We start from the raw sequence: 15523 nt of genomic DNA on the forward strand, positions 1-15523 counted from the left end.
ATGTCAGAGGTCTTCCCATGCAAGGCTTGGACCACACGCTCAGCCTCTGTCTTCCTGGCACCCTGGCTAGGTGACTAGGTAAGGCACTGCTCTGAGGGCCTCATGGACTCAATCTTCAGGTGGGAACAGATACCAGGACCCCAACCTGATAGCCTGATAGCCTTGAAAGTTAGAGCAGGTGGGACCACCAGATAGGAGCCAATGCTGGCCTACCCGTGAGCCCTGCACAGGTACCTACAAGCCAAAGGGTGGATGGAGTGCTTTGCTGGGGCCCTTTACCCCACTACCCCAAGTGGTTCTAGTATCCTAGTGGTCCACAACCACCTGTCTTTCTTATAAAAAAAAAAGTTTCTTGAACTTTGGCCAACACCAAGAAATGGGGGTGTGTTAGAAGGCATTGTATCTTGACGGTAGAGCACATCCTTAGTACCAAAAATTGGTAGGGAGGGGAGAAAGGGAAGGAAAAGGAACTTCCGTACTCGAAAAGCAGCCTTACCTATGCAGCAGGACTGTCTCAGAACACAAACACAGAAGGTCAGTATCATGTGAAGCTCAAAGGCCGCTGTCTCCTAGGCTGGGCCCAGAGTCTCAAACACTCTTGGCTTTCAGATTAGAAGCCATACGGGTGAACTGACCCCATGAGTACAGGCGCTTGCAGCCCAGCCTAACAGACTGACCTCAGTCCCCAGGACATGGACAGTGGGGGCTGTGACACACACACACACACACACACACACACACACACACACACACTAAAATGTAATAAACACTTCAGTTTAAAACAAAGAAAAGGCCCAACCTACCATGGTCTCTTTGATATAGGACACAAATCTATCTACACGTCTTCAGAGAGGCCAGCAACCATGACCTGACCCCAGCTTAAATAGGGACTCTCTGGCCCTTGAGGTTCCTCATTTAGGTGTGGCCTTCCTGGAGGCAGCAACCTACAGTTTTCCTCTGAGAACTGCAGGAAGTGTAGAACTCGGTCCTAGTCCTGGGCTCAATGGGCAGAGGTCAGGCAGATAATGAGAGGCCAGTAGGTGGAGGGGTGGAACAGAGATAAGTGGTTTCCCACTCGTGTTCAGTGCACCTGGGAGTGCAAACCGTGTGACACAGGCCCAGAGGGGGAAGGCCAGAGTGGGACTGCTCTAATCACCTCATATACACACTGGCGCCATACCAAGACATTTAATAGACATTCCAATATTCCAGCTTTGCCAAAGCCCGACCTAAGGCACGACATGTCTCTCCCACTCACCTTTGGGCAAGCCAGCAGGTGGGAGGTTCTAGTCCTGTCCTCCTGGGACTTTGCAAGCCTGGCCTTGGCTCTGGGAGCCCTGAGGTTCTCATGTGTCCCCCTCTCTCCAAAGGAGCAGCTTCCCCTGAAACCCTAGCTGGGCTGGGAAGATTTCATTTCAGCCCCACCCCACCCAGGGGCCAGCACCAGAGTACGCAATTTTGGATGCACCCCTGGCCAGTGGTCCCCACTCTGGGAATCTGCATCCTATTGAGTACAGTGTCCTCCGCCTGTCACTCCAGGGCCTCGTCAAGGGCTGTCTGCCTCAGCCTGTCTGCCAGCCTGGGCGGCTTGATAAATGCTGAGGATGGAGGAGATGGTACCCATGAGGCCCACCAACCACGGAGGGAAGCGGCCAGCCCACAGGACGCCTCGGGGCAGCCAGTGCACAGCATTTGCCAGATCAGCCAGGTTGCTGAGTAGAGTTAAAACTTCTGACCACAGCCTTGCCTCCATGGCCCTCTGCTTGCTCCTGGGCAGCTGGCTGTGGGAAAGAAAGAAGAGAAAGTCACTCATTGCCTGCCCTTCCCATATCCCCCAGAAAAACAAAACAAGCACAGAATGGCCCACAGCCTGGATTCCACAACTCGGAATCCTTGGGCACAGAGTATAGGAAGTGTGATTGTTGTCTCAACTTCACATCACCCACCCTCCTATGAGACCGAGCCAGGAAGGCTCAGCCTATATAGTCCTCATTCTAACAAACCAGTTCCCCCAAAAGCAGGACTTCCCACCTAGAGGCTAAAGCAATGCTCTGTGAACACACACACACATCATATAGAGACACCACTAGCATCACACACACACAACAGAGAGACACCATATGCATTGCACACACACACACGCTCTCGAGGAGTGATCCATCCCTGAACCTGACAGCCATGCTGACTGCTGACCTTCCCTCATACATGGAGAGGTGGGGGGGGGGGGGTCGCTGGACCTTCCTTCATCAGACTTTCTAGCTGCTTCCTTCTGAGTTTCTCACCTCCCAGCCCTGCTCCTGCACGTCTATCCTAATTGCATAGAGGTACCATGAAGCTATGATCAAGTTGTCACCCATGCTGGAGTGAGACTTTCCAGTGATAGCGGCTGTTGGGAGGTCACCTACACTCAAGTTCTGTTTGGTTCCACAAGCTGGAATTTGACTAAACCATACTTTTGTTTGTCATCGGTGCCCTATGAGGCAATGTCAGACATCTCTTTACAATTCTCCAGGGGAAAGGTTCCTGTATCAGCCCTGCAAAGCTCAGTGGGGGCATGGGTCAGAGAGGTAAGCACGCTATACATCCTTCAGGAAAGGTTGGGATAAGGTACCTTGCAAAGGTGCCCGTGGGGCTCCGCAGCTTCTGTCTTAGCTTCAACATTGTCCACAGGGACCTGTAACACAGAGACATAGGGATGCTCGTCAGAGCATGGACAAGCTAGGAGGGGTGGGGTCAGCTCCCCACCCACAGCAGCTAAGACAGCAAGAGCCTCACTGCCTTCAGTCCGGGGAACTCTGAGACTGGCCAGCAGTGGTCTTGCTTTGCAGCCTTCTGCATAGTGACTAGCTGTGCCTTGGAAGAGAGACTTGTCACTTTGTGGGGCAAAGCCTAGGGTTCTGTCCTAGTTAGCTTTAATTGTCAAACTGACCCAGCCTAGAATCATCCGAGAGGAAGGCCCTGATTAAGGATCAGATTAGCCTGTGGGCATATGGGGCGCAGGAGTCATGTGATTTACTAGAGAGCAAGAGGCGCCCTGAGTAAATGCGTATTGTTGACAGGGATATGGCCATGTCAAGGACCCCAATTACTTAGCCCCATGGGAGTGGCAAAGCTTCTCAAAAGGATGAGGCTCAAGAGAGACTGCAAAGGTTTCCTAGGGCATCAGAGTACAAATGATTGATCCTGTGTACAAAAACTAGCCCTGCAGCTTCCACTCCCCCTGTGCTGCACATAATAAACAGATTCCCAAGTACAGCAGCAGTAGGTGCCTCTCCTTTAGTGCATCCTGCCTGACCCCAGCTTTTTCTTTCCTTTTGGTGGTGGTAGTGGTTCATTGGATGGTTTTGGTTTTGAGACAGGATCTTGCTATGTAACCCTGGCTTCCCTAGAACTCACTATATAGACCAGATCCCCACTTTTCTGAACAGGTACCCAAGTCTCTGTCACGTCACAATCCTTTCCTCGTTCTCTTCCCCTCCCTGGTCAGGGTTCCAGGATCCTAACTATGCAGGTGACAGCACCGATAAGTGAGCCAGCAAGCAGTGGTCACCATGGTTCTCTGCCTGGAGTCCCTGCCCTGACTTCCCTTGCCTCTTCCTTATCCTCTGTTCCGAGTTCTGGGATGGCAGGCATGTATCACATTTGGTTTATGCAGTTTCTGAGAATGGAAACCAGGGCCTCATACACGCTGAACCACATTCCTAAACCAGGAGAGACCCATCGCTTAATCTGGATCCCACCAGCATGGGTTGGTGTGGGCCTGCCCAGTGATAGACAGGAGGCCATAAGCAGCAGCCCAGGGTACACTTAAAGCTCAGCCCAAGTATCCACTCTAGATGAGACACAGTCAGTAGTGTGCACGGGGATGCAGACAGCAAACTCAAGGGACCTTGGAGGCCAGCTGTGGTCAGCAAGAAACCATACTCATGAAAGGATATCAGGATATCATCTAAGCATGTCTGAGAAGTGCACATCCAAAGGCTTGAATGAATTGGCAGAGCCAGGCATGGTGGCACAAGCCTGCTGTCCCATCCTCTTGGGAAAATGAAGCAGGAAGATCTAAATTCAAAGCCTGCCTGAATGAAGTTAAGTTCCAGCTCAAAATAAGTAAAATAAGGAGCTAGCAAGGGGGCTCAGAGGGTAAAGGCATTTACAGCCAAGCCTGGTAACCTAACTTTGATCCCCTGGATCTACATGGGGAAAGGAAAAAACACCTCCCACAAATGATCTGACCTCCACACAGGCACCATGCGTGGCACGTGTGAGCACACACAAAAATAAATGAAGTAAATAAAAATATTTTAAAGTAAAAGGGGAGCTAACCCTTAAAAAACAACAGTACTGGGGGTGCCTGGTGATGCTCATTGGTCAACCAAAGTAGCTAAGTTTGTGGTAAGGCCCAGACCAGTGAAAAAAGAACAAGAAAAGGTGGAGGGCCAGCAAGATGGCTCAGCAGGCAAAGGCGCTTGCCACAAAACCTAAGGGTCTGAGTTCCAGCACCAGAACCCACCATAGTTCACGGAAAGACCAACTCCTGTCAGCTGTTCTCTGAGCCCCACTTGTCCACCACGGTGCACACATGCCCCACACACAAATGTTTAAGGGGCATTTTTAATCAAATAATACAAAACACCATCTGAGGTTGACCTCTGGCCTCCGCATGTTCACACAAGCACTGAGCAGCAAGGGAGATGGCTCCATGGTTAAGAGCATTGCTTACAGCCACTAGGACCTTAGTTCTGACCCCAAAACCCACATGGCCAGCTGGGCATGGCATTGCACACTCCAGTAGTCCAAATGAGGTCGAGGAGCAGGGACAGAAGGGCCACTGAGGCTTGCTGGCTGCCAGACTAGCCAAAACCACAAGGTCTGCGTTCAGACCAAGACACTCACTCCCTCAACGGCAAAAGCAAAGAGTAACACAAGGAGAGTTCCATGTCCTCTGCCCCACCCCCACAGTCACACACACACACACACACACACACACACACACACACCCCACTACCACCACACTCACACACAAGCACAAATAATCTATAAACTCATGTTTAATGGGACTGGAGGAGAGACCCGGTGGCTAGCAGCAAATGCGCTGCTCTTGCAGAGGGTGGATTTGGTCCCCAGCCTTCATGGGAGATCACATGGCAGGCAACCAGCCCCACAGACTCCAGCCTCCTCCTCTGGCTCGGGCACATGCACTCATACGCACTAAGCCATCAACGCAATGAGAAGTCAAATCTTTAAGAGCTTTCAAAAATAAATGCGTCCGTTGAGAGAGAGTGTGTGATGGCGGAGAGAGAAGGAAAGAGGAGAGAAGCAGAGGGATCAGAAGCAGAGACACACTCTAAGGCTCTGAGGTGCCACCTTTGAAGGAGGGGGCCACAAGCAAAGGGATGTGGGCTGGCTAGACTAAGACAACGTGGAGACACTGTGGAGTCTCCCCAAGGGCCTGGCCTTGCCCCACATGGACTTTACCATATGGAACTAATTTCAAGTGTCTGACCTCTAGTACTGTGACCTAACTGACGTGCTGTTTAAATGACCCCATCTGTATCCAACTTCTAGAGCAGTTACCTTACCAGAAACAAACAGAGGGTCAAACAGCAGGGACGGGCTGCGGAGACGCAGCAGCCGAGAGCCCCGGCCGCTCTTGCAGAGGACCTGGATTTGGTTCCCAGCACCCCACACAGCAGCTCACAACTGTCTGTAACTCCAGCTCCAAGGATATGACATCCTCTTCTGGGCTTCTTGTGGGCTCTGCACACACAGGGTGCACAGAAACATACATACAGGCAAAATATTCAAACACAAAGTTAAAAATAACAAATGTAGGGAAGGAAATCCCAATATGGGAAGGCCTGCTAACTTTTGAGCCTCTGCTGAGGTAACACCACCTGGGGAGCTCAGGTGGCCCCTCTGGCAGATGTCACTTACTTGACAACTCCAAGGAGTAGAGAGAGACTCCAGAGGGCTGTGCTCAGTGTCCACCACCGAGCAGAGTCCACCTGGAGGACCTTGGCATCGGCAGCCCAGGCGACGTGCTCACATGGATAATACAGTTGGTCAGCCATGTTACTCAGGACAGACAACCATCGGATGAAGATGTCCTCCTCCTATGAAACCGAGAGGTGGGGCTAGGCCTGCAAGTCAGACCTCCCCGCTACCCATTCAGGATGGTGCCATTCTGGCACCACAGGACTTCCCCGTGACCACAGTCTGCAGTGCAGCCCACGGCTGGCTGTGCAGGAAGAGACCTAGGCCTGGCTTCCTCTGGTTGTCCTCACAGGACAGCTCACTGGGTCTCAACTCAAGCAATGCAATCTCCTCAAGAGCTGTCAAAACCGCCTCTTACCAGCCACAAACACTGCTGGAGGACTGACTGGGATAGACTCCAAAGTTTATTGTTGCTGTTCCTCAATTTGTATTTACTTATTGGAGCTTGTGGTGAGCATGTAAACACATCCGTATGTATGCAGTACCCTCCGGGGCCAGAAGAGGGCATGGGATTTCCCTTGAATCTTCTAGAAGCATTTGTGAGCTGCTGTAAATGGGTGCTAGGAACCATATTCTGATCCTCATGATTAAGCAACAGGCTCTCTTAACCACTGAGCCATCTGCCTGGCCCTAGGAATTTTGTTTTAAAGACAGAGGGCCTTATATACCCAAGGGTGGTCTCAAACTTACTCTATAGCTAAGGATGCTCTTGAACTCTATGGGGTGTGTGTGTGTGTTGTATGCACAGTAGTTCAAGTGCTTTTGGAGGCCAGAAAAGAGCGTGAGGTTCTCTAGAGATGGAGTTATGGTCAGTTGTGAGTCCTCTACCATAGGGATGTCAGGGGTGTCAGCTTGGGGAGTGTGTGAGCATCCTCGTGTGAGAGCATAGGTGGATGCGTCCACAGCACAGGTGTGGCAGTTGGAAGACAACCTCTGTGTCATCAGTCCTTGCCTTCCATTTTGATTGGGATTTGTCTTTCTCCTCATCCCTCTCCTCAGGCTGTCCTTCATGCTTCTGGGGACTCTCCAGTCTCCACGTCTCACCTCACTGTAGAAATGCTAGAGTCAGAGACATTACCTGATGGAGATTTATGTGGGTCCTGGAGATTTGAACTCAGGTCCTCATTCTTGCACCTTATCCACTGAGCCACCTGCGCAGCCTGCACGGGTTTGGTTTTGGTTTGGGACTGTCTCTCTCACAGTCCTGAAACTCACTAAACAGGCTAGGCTGCCTGCGCAGTGGCATCCCCGGAAGACCCTCCCAGCCGTTGTCTCTCCAGAGCGGGATTACAAACACGAGCCTCCACACATGGTTTATTTCCCATGGGCTTGGGGAATCACACTCAGGTTCTCATGACACACGATGATTTCAGCAACTGAACTATCTCCACACCCAGATCCCAAACTTCAGACCCACTTGCCTCTAGTTCTCAAGTGCTAGGATTACAAGTGTAGACCACCACCCCCGGTCTGGAGACTTTTGAACTGTGTGTGTGTGTGTGTGTGTGTGTGTGTGTGTGTGTATGCGTGCACACGCATGGGTGAGGGTTCAAAAAGACAACTTTCAAGAGTGTTTTCTCTACCTACCTAAACACAGGTTGTCAATTTTACACAGTAAGCTTTTTGACCTACCTGCTGAGGCTGGGAGCGTGGGCTCAGCAGCAGAGCCCCTGCCTAGAATCCCCCACTGAGGAGCAGTGGGGTGTGGCTTCACAGTAAACTGCTTAAGTAACATGTACAAGACTCCAGTTCTGTGGCCAGTACTGCCATAGAAAAGCAAGATCGCCCAGTAGGAAGCACTTTGGAGCAAACCCCTAGAACACCCACGGGAGCCACTGCTCTTGTTCCTTGGGTTGTTCTATTCCCCTCTCCCTACACACAGCCCCATTAGCCCGGTTACCTCTGTCCCCAGGCCATACTGCTTAGTGTAGACAAACATGGACAGGTCATCGAAGAGTCGCAACACAGTCCTGCAATGGCTGAGCTGGGCTGACACCACCAGCAGGCGCCTTCCTGCGTCGGACCTGGTGGGACATTGTTCCACTAGGACCCCACCGATGAGCTGGCAGCTGTACCCAAGTGTCCGGATCTGCGGGAGACCAGAAGCGGTTACCACGGTCCCAGTCATGACTGAGCTGCAATTCCCAACACACCCCCAGCCACGGGCCCTTTAGGATGGAACCTGGAAAGGGTCGGAAGAGTTGCTGGGCATGGTGGCTCAGGCCTATACTTCTCAGTACTTGAGAGACTGAGGCAGGAGGATCACCCCCAAGTTCAAGGCCAACCTGGGCTACTGAGACAGTCTCAACAACCCAGAAAGTTCTAAGAGTCAACAAAGTTCCAACCCAACCTGAAAGGTTTTTAATCTTTTGGTTTCTGAGGCTGGGTCTCGCTTTCACCTCACTCACCACATAGCCCAGCAAGTCACTGTCATTCCCCTGCTTCAGCTGTAAATAAACCTGGCCAAAACTAAAACCTTCTTTCTCTCTCTTCCTTTTTTAATAAGATGTAACTTTATTGTAGTTGTTAACTTGAGGTGAGGCCTCACATTAGCCCAGGCTAACCAGACACTGTGGTCATGATTAGAATTCCCGCCTCCCAAGCTCCAGAAAAAGAGAGGGGTGCAAACATCTGGTGTACCAAGTCCTCCTGCATCCTACCATACAGGCACTTTACCAACTGAGCCAACATCCTAGGCTCAAAAGAGGTTGAGAGCTTGACATCAAAATTCAAACGGCGCCACACAGCCAGGTTTAGTGAGGCACACCTGTCATCCCAGCCAGTGTTTGGGAGCTGAGGCAGGAGGACAAGAAAGTTCAAGATCAGCCTGAGCTAAGGTAAGTTATAGGCAATCTGAACTACATTAACAAGGTCCTGTTTTAAGACAGAAGAGGGGAGGGGAGGGAAAGGAAGGGAAGGGCTGGAGAGAGGAGGGGAAATGACTTGCTATGGGGAGTCCCATTAGAGTGCTGCTAGCTTGTCACCAATGGTTGAAATGACAGTTCAAAAAAACAAAATAAAGCTATTCCCCACCTCCCTAGGGGCACAAGGCTCTTGCAGCCCTAGTCATGCCTTTAGCAGGACTGAGAGAGCAGTCTAGAAGGCAAAATAGCAATTTGCTTAGGAGACTTTAGAAAGGAGGTCATTCAATAAGAGACTTACAGCGCGGAAATTCAGCCGGCTCACGACCCTTGCTTCTGTTTCTTTTGTTTTGAGACAGGGTATCATGTAGCCCAGGCTGGCCTTGAACTATGATCTTTCCATTATGAGTGCCGAGATCACAGGCTTGTGCCAACCTGTCTGGTTTATACAGTGCTGAGGACAGGGGCCCGTAAGGTTTCGTCTATACTAGGAAAGCAGTGGGCTTCAGTCCCAGATCTTTTATTATTTCATTTGCTTGTCAGAAATTACTAGTTTCAAGCTGTGTGTGTGACCGCACACCCCTGTAATCCCAGCGATTTGGGAGGCTGAGGTAGGAAGTTTTCATGTAAGACACCAGCCTGCCGATACCTGTCCCTTTAGGACACCCTCTCTGGCCTGTTTTCCTCATCTCTGAGTCCTGACCAAACTCCAGGTCACTCGGGTCCCGCCACGGCCCCAGACTTCCTCTCACCAGGCGGTCCCGGCCCCTGTAGGACTCCAGCGCGGAAGCTAGACCTTTCAGCAGATCCATGGCAACTCGATCGTGACGTCACCTGGGGCGGGGTCAAACTCCTTTCGGAAAGGGCCAAAGGTCCGCGCAGGCGCAACTGCCCGCCCTTTGTCCGAGTTCTGGTGCCTTGTAGGCGTGCTAACGGAACCCAGATTGCAAATGTATTGCTGACACTTACTTACTCCCTGACCACGGACACCCGGAATGACCTTCTAAGCCTGTTTCAATCCGCTCCACCACTGCTTAACTCCACAACCAAAATGATTCAAAAATTAATTCATTGCCCAGGAGTGGGGTGGGGGAGAAAATGACAGCAAAAGCACGTTGTCAGACACACACAAAAGGCTTTCTCCTAAACTTGCGGGCTTCACGTGCCCGCTTTCTCAGCTTGTCTGTTCTGAGGATCCGTGACTGGTGTACTTCACACAGACGTATTTTTATTTCCTTTGAAGAGTGATTAGATTTTTTTTAAATCTCACGCAGCTCAAGCATTCCTTAAACACACCGTGTACTCAAACTGGCCTTACACTTCGTATTCAGTCCCCCAAATGCTGGATGACAGCCATGTGGCACAAGGCTCCAAGGTATCATTAGAGCCCAGCAGGGGACAAACGCCTTTAATCCCAGCATTCAGGCGGCAGAGGTTCTAGAGGGAGCTCGGGGCCAGCAGGATGCCACAGTGGGTCCAGCCTGAAGACACGGGTTCCATCCTTGGGACTGGCATAGTCAAAAGTAAGAACTGACTCTGGGCAAGCTGTCCTCTGGTTTCCATGATTACAACTTGTGTGTGTGTGTGTGTGTGTGTGTGTGTGTGTGTGTGTGTGTGTGTTGTGTGTACAACTACAAAATAATCAATTTCAGGAAAGAAAAAAGTTGATCACTTAAAGGTGTTTGATCCAAATGAATCTAGACACGGCACCAGAGGTTCCCTTTAACCAGCCGACTTTATTTAGTTCCGTTTGGTTTGGAGGAGGAAAAACACAAGTATTTTTGCATATTTGTTATGAAACAGGACCTTATGTAGTGCAGGCTGGACTCCAACTGAATTAGTTTGTAGCCAGGATTGGCCTTGGACTTCTGATCCTCCTGCCTCCACCTCAAAAGGGCTGGCATGACAGTGTGAGCCATCGAGTCTGGTTTGTGCAGTGCTGGGAGGGAACCCAGAGCTTTCTGCATGCTAAGCTAATGCTCTGCCTACTGAGCATATTCACAGACCCCCACACAGAAGAGTATTCTTGAAGTGACCAAGAAAAGCCTCTCAGTGTGGTGAGCTATGAGTGGGTGGGTGGATAAAGGCTAGATAAAGGTTAGGGAGTAAAGTTTTTTGAGTGGGAGGTTGGGGGTACAGCTCCATTAGAAAAGGAAAGACAGAGATTCAAGCAAAGGAATGATTTCCCTCAAGTCTAATATAGGGAAGCAGTGAGGTCACTGGGGTTTCTTACAGAAGCAGGATCAATGTAAAAATCTCTGACAAGCCACCCCAGACTGGAGGCTGATTGTGAAAGCTGCAAGCCTAGAGCTTCCTGCTCAACTGGTAAGACAGCCTGGCTATTCGGACTATGTCCTCTCCATCAGTTCTTTGTGTGTGTGTGTGTGTGTGTGTGATTGTGTGTGTGTGTGTGTGTGTGTGTGTACATGATGTGTGCTCAGGTGAGCATATGCTCTCAAGACCGAGTGCATGGGCATCCTCAGAGGGTAGAAGCCTTGAATCCCCTGGGGCTAGAGTGGGTGATGTAGGAGTTGGAGGAGACGTGTGCTTAATTAACTCCTTGGCCATCTCTTCAGCCCTTGTTGTTCCTATAAGAATGGTTCTCAGTCCTTCTAATACCGTGACCCTTTAATACAGTTCCTCACGTTGTGGTGACCCCAGCCATTACATGATTTCTTTGCTACTTCATAAGCATAATCTTGCTACTGTTATAAATTATAATATGCATCCTGATATGCAGGATATCTGATATGGGAGCCCTATGGGAATCACTATCTATAGGTTGAGAACAACTGCCCTAGAAGATGAAGGAAGCAGGCTGGAGAGGTGGTGGTTCAAAGGTTAAGAGCACTGACTGCTCTTCCTAGAGGTCCTGAGTTCAAATCCCAGCAACCACATCCATCTGTAATGGGATCCGATGCCCTCATCTGGTGTGTCTGAAGACAGCTACACTGTACTCATATACATAAAATAAATAAAGCTTTTTTTAAAGTATCTACCTCTCCCATTTAAAAAAAAAAAAAAAAAAAAGGTGAAGGAAGTGAAAGAAGATTAGATTGCTGGGAACGTGCCCTGGACAGAAATATTGTTATCCAGGCTTGTTTCTGTCTGTCTCCCTTTGGACCATAAACTAAAATAACTCTTTCCCTTTGTCTCAGTTAGGGTCCTACTGCTCTGAACAGACACCATGACCAAGGCAACTCTTATAAGGACAGCATTTAATTGGGGCTTCCTTACAGGTTCAGGGGTTCAGTTCATTATCATCATAGTGGGAAGCATGGCAGTGGGCAGACAGACATGGTACTGGAAGAGCTCAGAGTTCTATCTCTTGATCCAAAGGCAGCCAGGAGAAGGGTCTGGATCACACTGGCCAGACTTGAACATACATATGAGACCTCAAAGCCCCGCCTCCACAGTGGCACACTTCCTCTCACACCTCCTCCAATAGGACCACACCTCCATTTTTCTTAAAGATTTATTTATTTTATATGAGTACACTGTGGCTGTCTTCAGACACATCAGAAGAGGGCATCAGATCTCATCACAGATGGTTGTGAGCCACCATGTGGTTGCTGGGATTTGAACTCAGGACCTCTGGAAGAGCAGTCAGTGCTCTTAACCCCTGAGCCATCTCTCTAGCCCTTCTAATAGTGCCACTTACCATGGGCCAAGCCTTCTGAGTACTCCTTACACCTTTCTTCTCCTCCATCACTGTTTTATAAATGAGCCCCTGTGAGTGGGGATAAACATGTACACATGCATGTAGAGCCCAGATGGCAATGTCTCCTATCTTTATTTTTGAGATAGGGTCTCTGGCTGGCCTGGTACTCACCAATTAGGTGAGGCTGGCTTGTCGTCAAGTCCCAGTGACCCATCTGTCCCTGTCTCCCTGGTGCTGGAATTATCATCATACCTTGCTCTGCTTTTAAATACAAGTTGAGGGGATTGAACTTGGATCCTTGAATTTGCCTAGCCAACCCTTTATCAACTGAGCCACCTCCCAGCCACTGAGACAAGCGATACTGAAATGTTGACTCTGGGATTTTTTTTCGGGGGGGGGGTGATTTACTTATTTGAGACAAGGTTTTACTCTGTAGCTCTGGATGCCCTGAAACTCACTATATAGCCCAGGCCATATACATATATATATATATATATATATATATATATATATATATATATATATATATATATATATATATATATATAATGTGTGTGTGTGTGTGTATGTGTATGTATGTATGTATGTATGTATGTATGTATGTATGTATGTATATGTATATGTATATATATATCAGCATCCTTCTGCCTCTAGTTCACAATGCTGAAATTCCAGATGAGTGCAGCCACACCCAGCAAGATCCCTTGGATATGTGCTCCTCCCAATGGCCTGTGTTGAGTGCCACTTTTCTCTGGCTCCCCTGCATGCTGCCAGGCTCTCTGCGGCACTTCCTGTCTCCAATCTCCAAGAGACACGGCTTTGAAGATTCGCAGGCTGGTGAAGAATTGAGCTTGATTTGACTGTTGAGAAACACTTAAGCCCTGGCCTCCATAGCTGACCTTGGAGCTGCCAGGCACTGGTCTGCAAGTCACTGCTGTTCCCTAGCCAACGTCCTCCTCCCGAACAGAGAACACCCACATGAAACAAGGCCTCTCTGTGACCTCGGAGGACCAAGACAAAACAAGGCCGCTCTGTGCCTCCAAATGCAGACAGTGTGCACAGCGTCACAAATGAGAGGGAACAGACCTCTGCTCTTTTTGCATCTATTTATTGTGGGTGAGCGCACGGGTGTGTGGTGTGCATGGGGCTGACAAGTTCAGGAGTTGGATCTCTCCTTCCTCCATCACAGGGATTGTGCTCACTCCGCAGTCTTGGCGGTAAGCGCCTTTACCACCTGAGCCATCTCACCACACAACCCAAGTTCCTGATTTATGAGAGTAAATTATATCCCCCGCACATGGTGGCTTCAATTCTTTGTAGTTCTTCCTGTAAGTGATTCAGAAAATCAAGAAACACAGAGCTTCCTGCCTGCCCGGCAGGTACCCTACTGCTGATCTGTTCTACCCCCTGCTCTGTGATCTGCCCTCCAGAGCCTGAATTCCCAGCAAACAAGAGAATGAGGATGAAATGTTTGTGTGTGCCTGGCTGGCTGAACCAAAGCTCTGGGGGTGGTTGGAGACTGAGAGCAGCGCCAGCCAAGAAGGAAAGCCACAAATGGCTAGAACTGCTTTTGGAACCCATCCAAACAGCTTTGGTGTTAGTTACAACTTCAGCTTTTACTTTTTTAGACAGGGTCTCAGCAAATAGCTCTGGCTTAGCCTGAGACTCTCCATATAGACAGGGCTGGTCTCAAACACACAGAGAGCTACCTACTTCTGCCTCCTGAATCCTGGGATTAAAAACATGTGCCATCATGCCCAGCCTTCAGATTTTTAATAAATCTCTCTCTCTCTCTCTCTCTCTCTCTCTCTCTCTCTCTCTCTCTCTGTGTGTGTGTGTGTGTGTGTGTGTGTGTCTGTCTGTCTCTTTCTGTGGGGTTCTCTTTTTTAACTGGCATTATTGAAGTATAATTTACATACAATGAAATTCACTTTTTAAACATGTATTTGGGGGGAGAGGGAGGAACGTATGTATGCATACCATGAGGCACATGTGGAGGTCAAACAACTTTCAGGATTCAGTTCTCTCCTTCTACCATGTAAGACCCCAAGATCAAAGGCTGGCCTTGAACTTACAGGGATCCGACTGCCTCTGCCTAACCAAGTGCTGGGATTAAAGGTGCCACCACCACATATGGCCTTATCATTTCTTAAAAAAAAATTTATTTATTATATGTAAGCACACTGTCGCTGTCTTCAGACACACCAAAAGAGGGCATCAGATCCCAATTCAGATGGTTGTGAGCCACCATGTGGTTGCTGAGAATTGAACTCAGGACCTCTGGAAGAGCAGCCAGTGCTCTTAACCACTGAGCCATCTCTCCAGTTCTTTTTTTTTTTTTTTTTTTTTTTTTTAAGAAAAGGTGCTACTGGCCTGGAGCTTGTGATGACTGCTGCTTTTGCCTCTATTGAGATTATAGAGTCAGGAGTGCAAGTGATTACCGGCATGCCTGGTTTACTAACAGAGCACTATCCCACCAGTGTGGGAGGATCTGATTTCCATCCACATCAATGGAAAAAGGAAGGGGGAAAAATGTACCTTTGTAACCCAACTCTGAGTGTTTCCCAGGCAGGAAAAACCCCAGTTCCTTCTCTCTGCCTAAACTCTCGTGAAACAAGTCCTCTATGTACTTTATAAAACACCTCAACACACACAGCATACATGCACACACGCACTATGGTAATTAGAATATGCTCGGCCCAGGGAATGGCACTATTAGGAGATGTGGCCTTGTTGGAGTAGGTGTGTCACTATGGGGGTGGGCTTTAAGACCCTCACCCTAGCTCCCTGGAAAACCATCTCTCCTGGCTGGACTTGGATCAAGATGTAAAACTCACAGCTCTGTCTCCAGCATCATGTCTGCCTAAACACTGCCATGCTTCCTGCCATGATAATAATGAATTAAACCTCTAAACCTGTTGAAGGAAGTAGGAAATTCTCTACCCCCAACCTGTGTGGCCCACCCTGCCTTTGCCTAAGGGACTTCCTTGAGTAAACAATTCTCGGG

The 15523-nt window shown here is 49.3% G+C and overlaps 1 protein-coding gene across 4 annotated transcripts; it reads right to left on the reverse strand.

Moving 5' to 3' along the window:
• Positions 1-1205: 1205 nt before the first annotated feature.
• On the reverse strand, positions 1206-9705 carry PEX11G (peroxisomal biogenesis factor 11 gamma). 4 transcript variants are annotated; one of them, XM_080940738.1, is made up of 6 exons: positions 9608-9705; positions 7895-8083; positions 5935-6113; positions 5580-5757; positions 2612-2674; positions 1574-1781 (listed from the first exon to the last, which is right to left on the reverse strand). In XM_080940738.1, the coding sequence occupies exons 1-6, from the start codon at positions 9665-9667 to the stop codon at positions 1701-1703; spliced, it is 750 nt and encodes a 249-aa protein (XP_080796864.1). In that variant the 5' UTR covers positions 9668-9705; the 3' UTR covers positions 1574-1700. The 4 variants fall into 4 exon arrangements, with proteins under 4 accessions (XP_080796866.1, XP_080796865.1, XP_080796864.1 ...); XM_080940737.1 differs by having other exon boundaries at positions 9157-9614; XM_080940740.1 differs by lacking the exon at positions 5580-5757 and having other exon boundaries at positions 1206-1781.
• Between the last annotated feature and the right edge of the window lie 5818 nt (positions 9706-15523).

Source organism: Micromys minutus (assembly GCF_963924665.1).
Source record: "Micromys minutus genome assembly, chromosome: 29".
NCBI classification, from domain to species: domain Eukaryota; kingdom Metazoa; phylum Chordata; class Mammalia; order Rodentia; family Muridae; genus Micromys; species Micromys minutus.

What these genes read in the sequence shown, in the direction of transcription:
- PEX11G (XM_080940737.1), bottom strand. Translation starts at nt 9,222, where the DNA reads ATGATACCCTGTCTCAAAACAAAAGAAACAGAAGCAAGGGTCGTGAGC. An exon ending in AGTATGGCCTGGGGACAGAG is followed by an intron (nt 6,114 to 7,894) that starts GTAACCGGGCTA and finishes TCGGTTTCATAG; the next exon opens with GAGGAGGACATCTTCATCCG. An exon ending in CCCACGGGCACCTTTGCAAG is followed by an intron (nt 1,782 to 2,611) that starts GTACCTTATCCC and finishes TCTTTCCCACAG; the next exon opens with CCAGCTGCCCAGGAGCAAGC.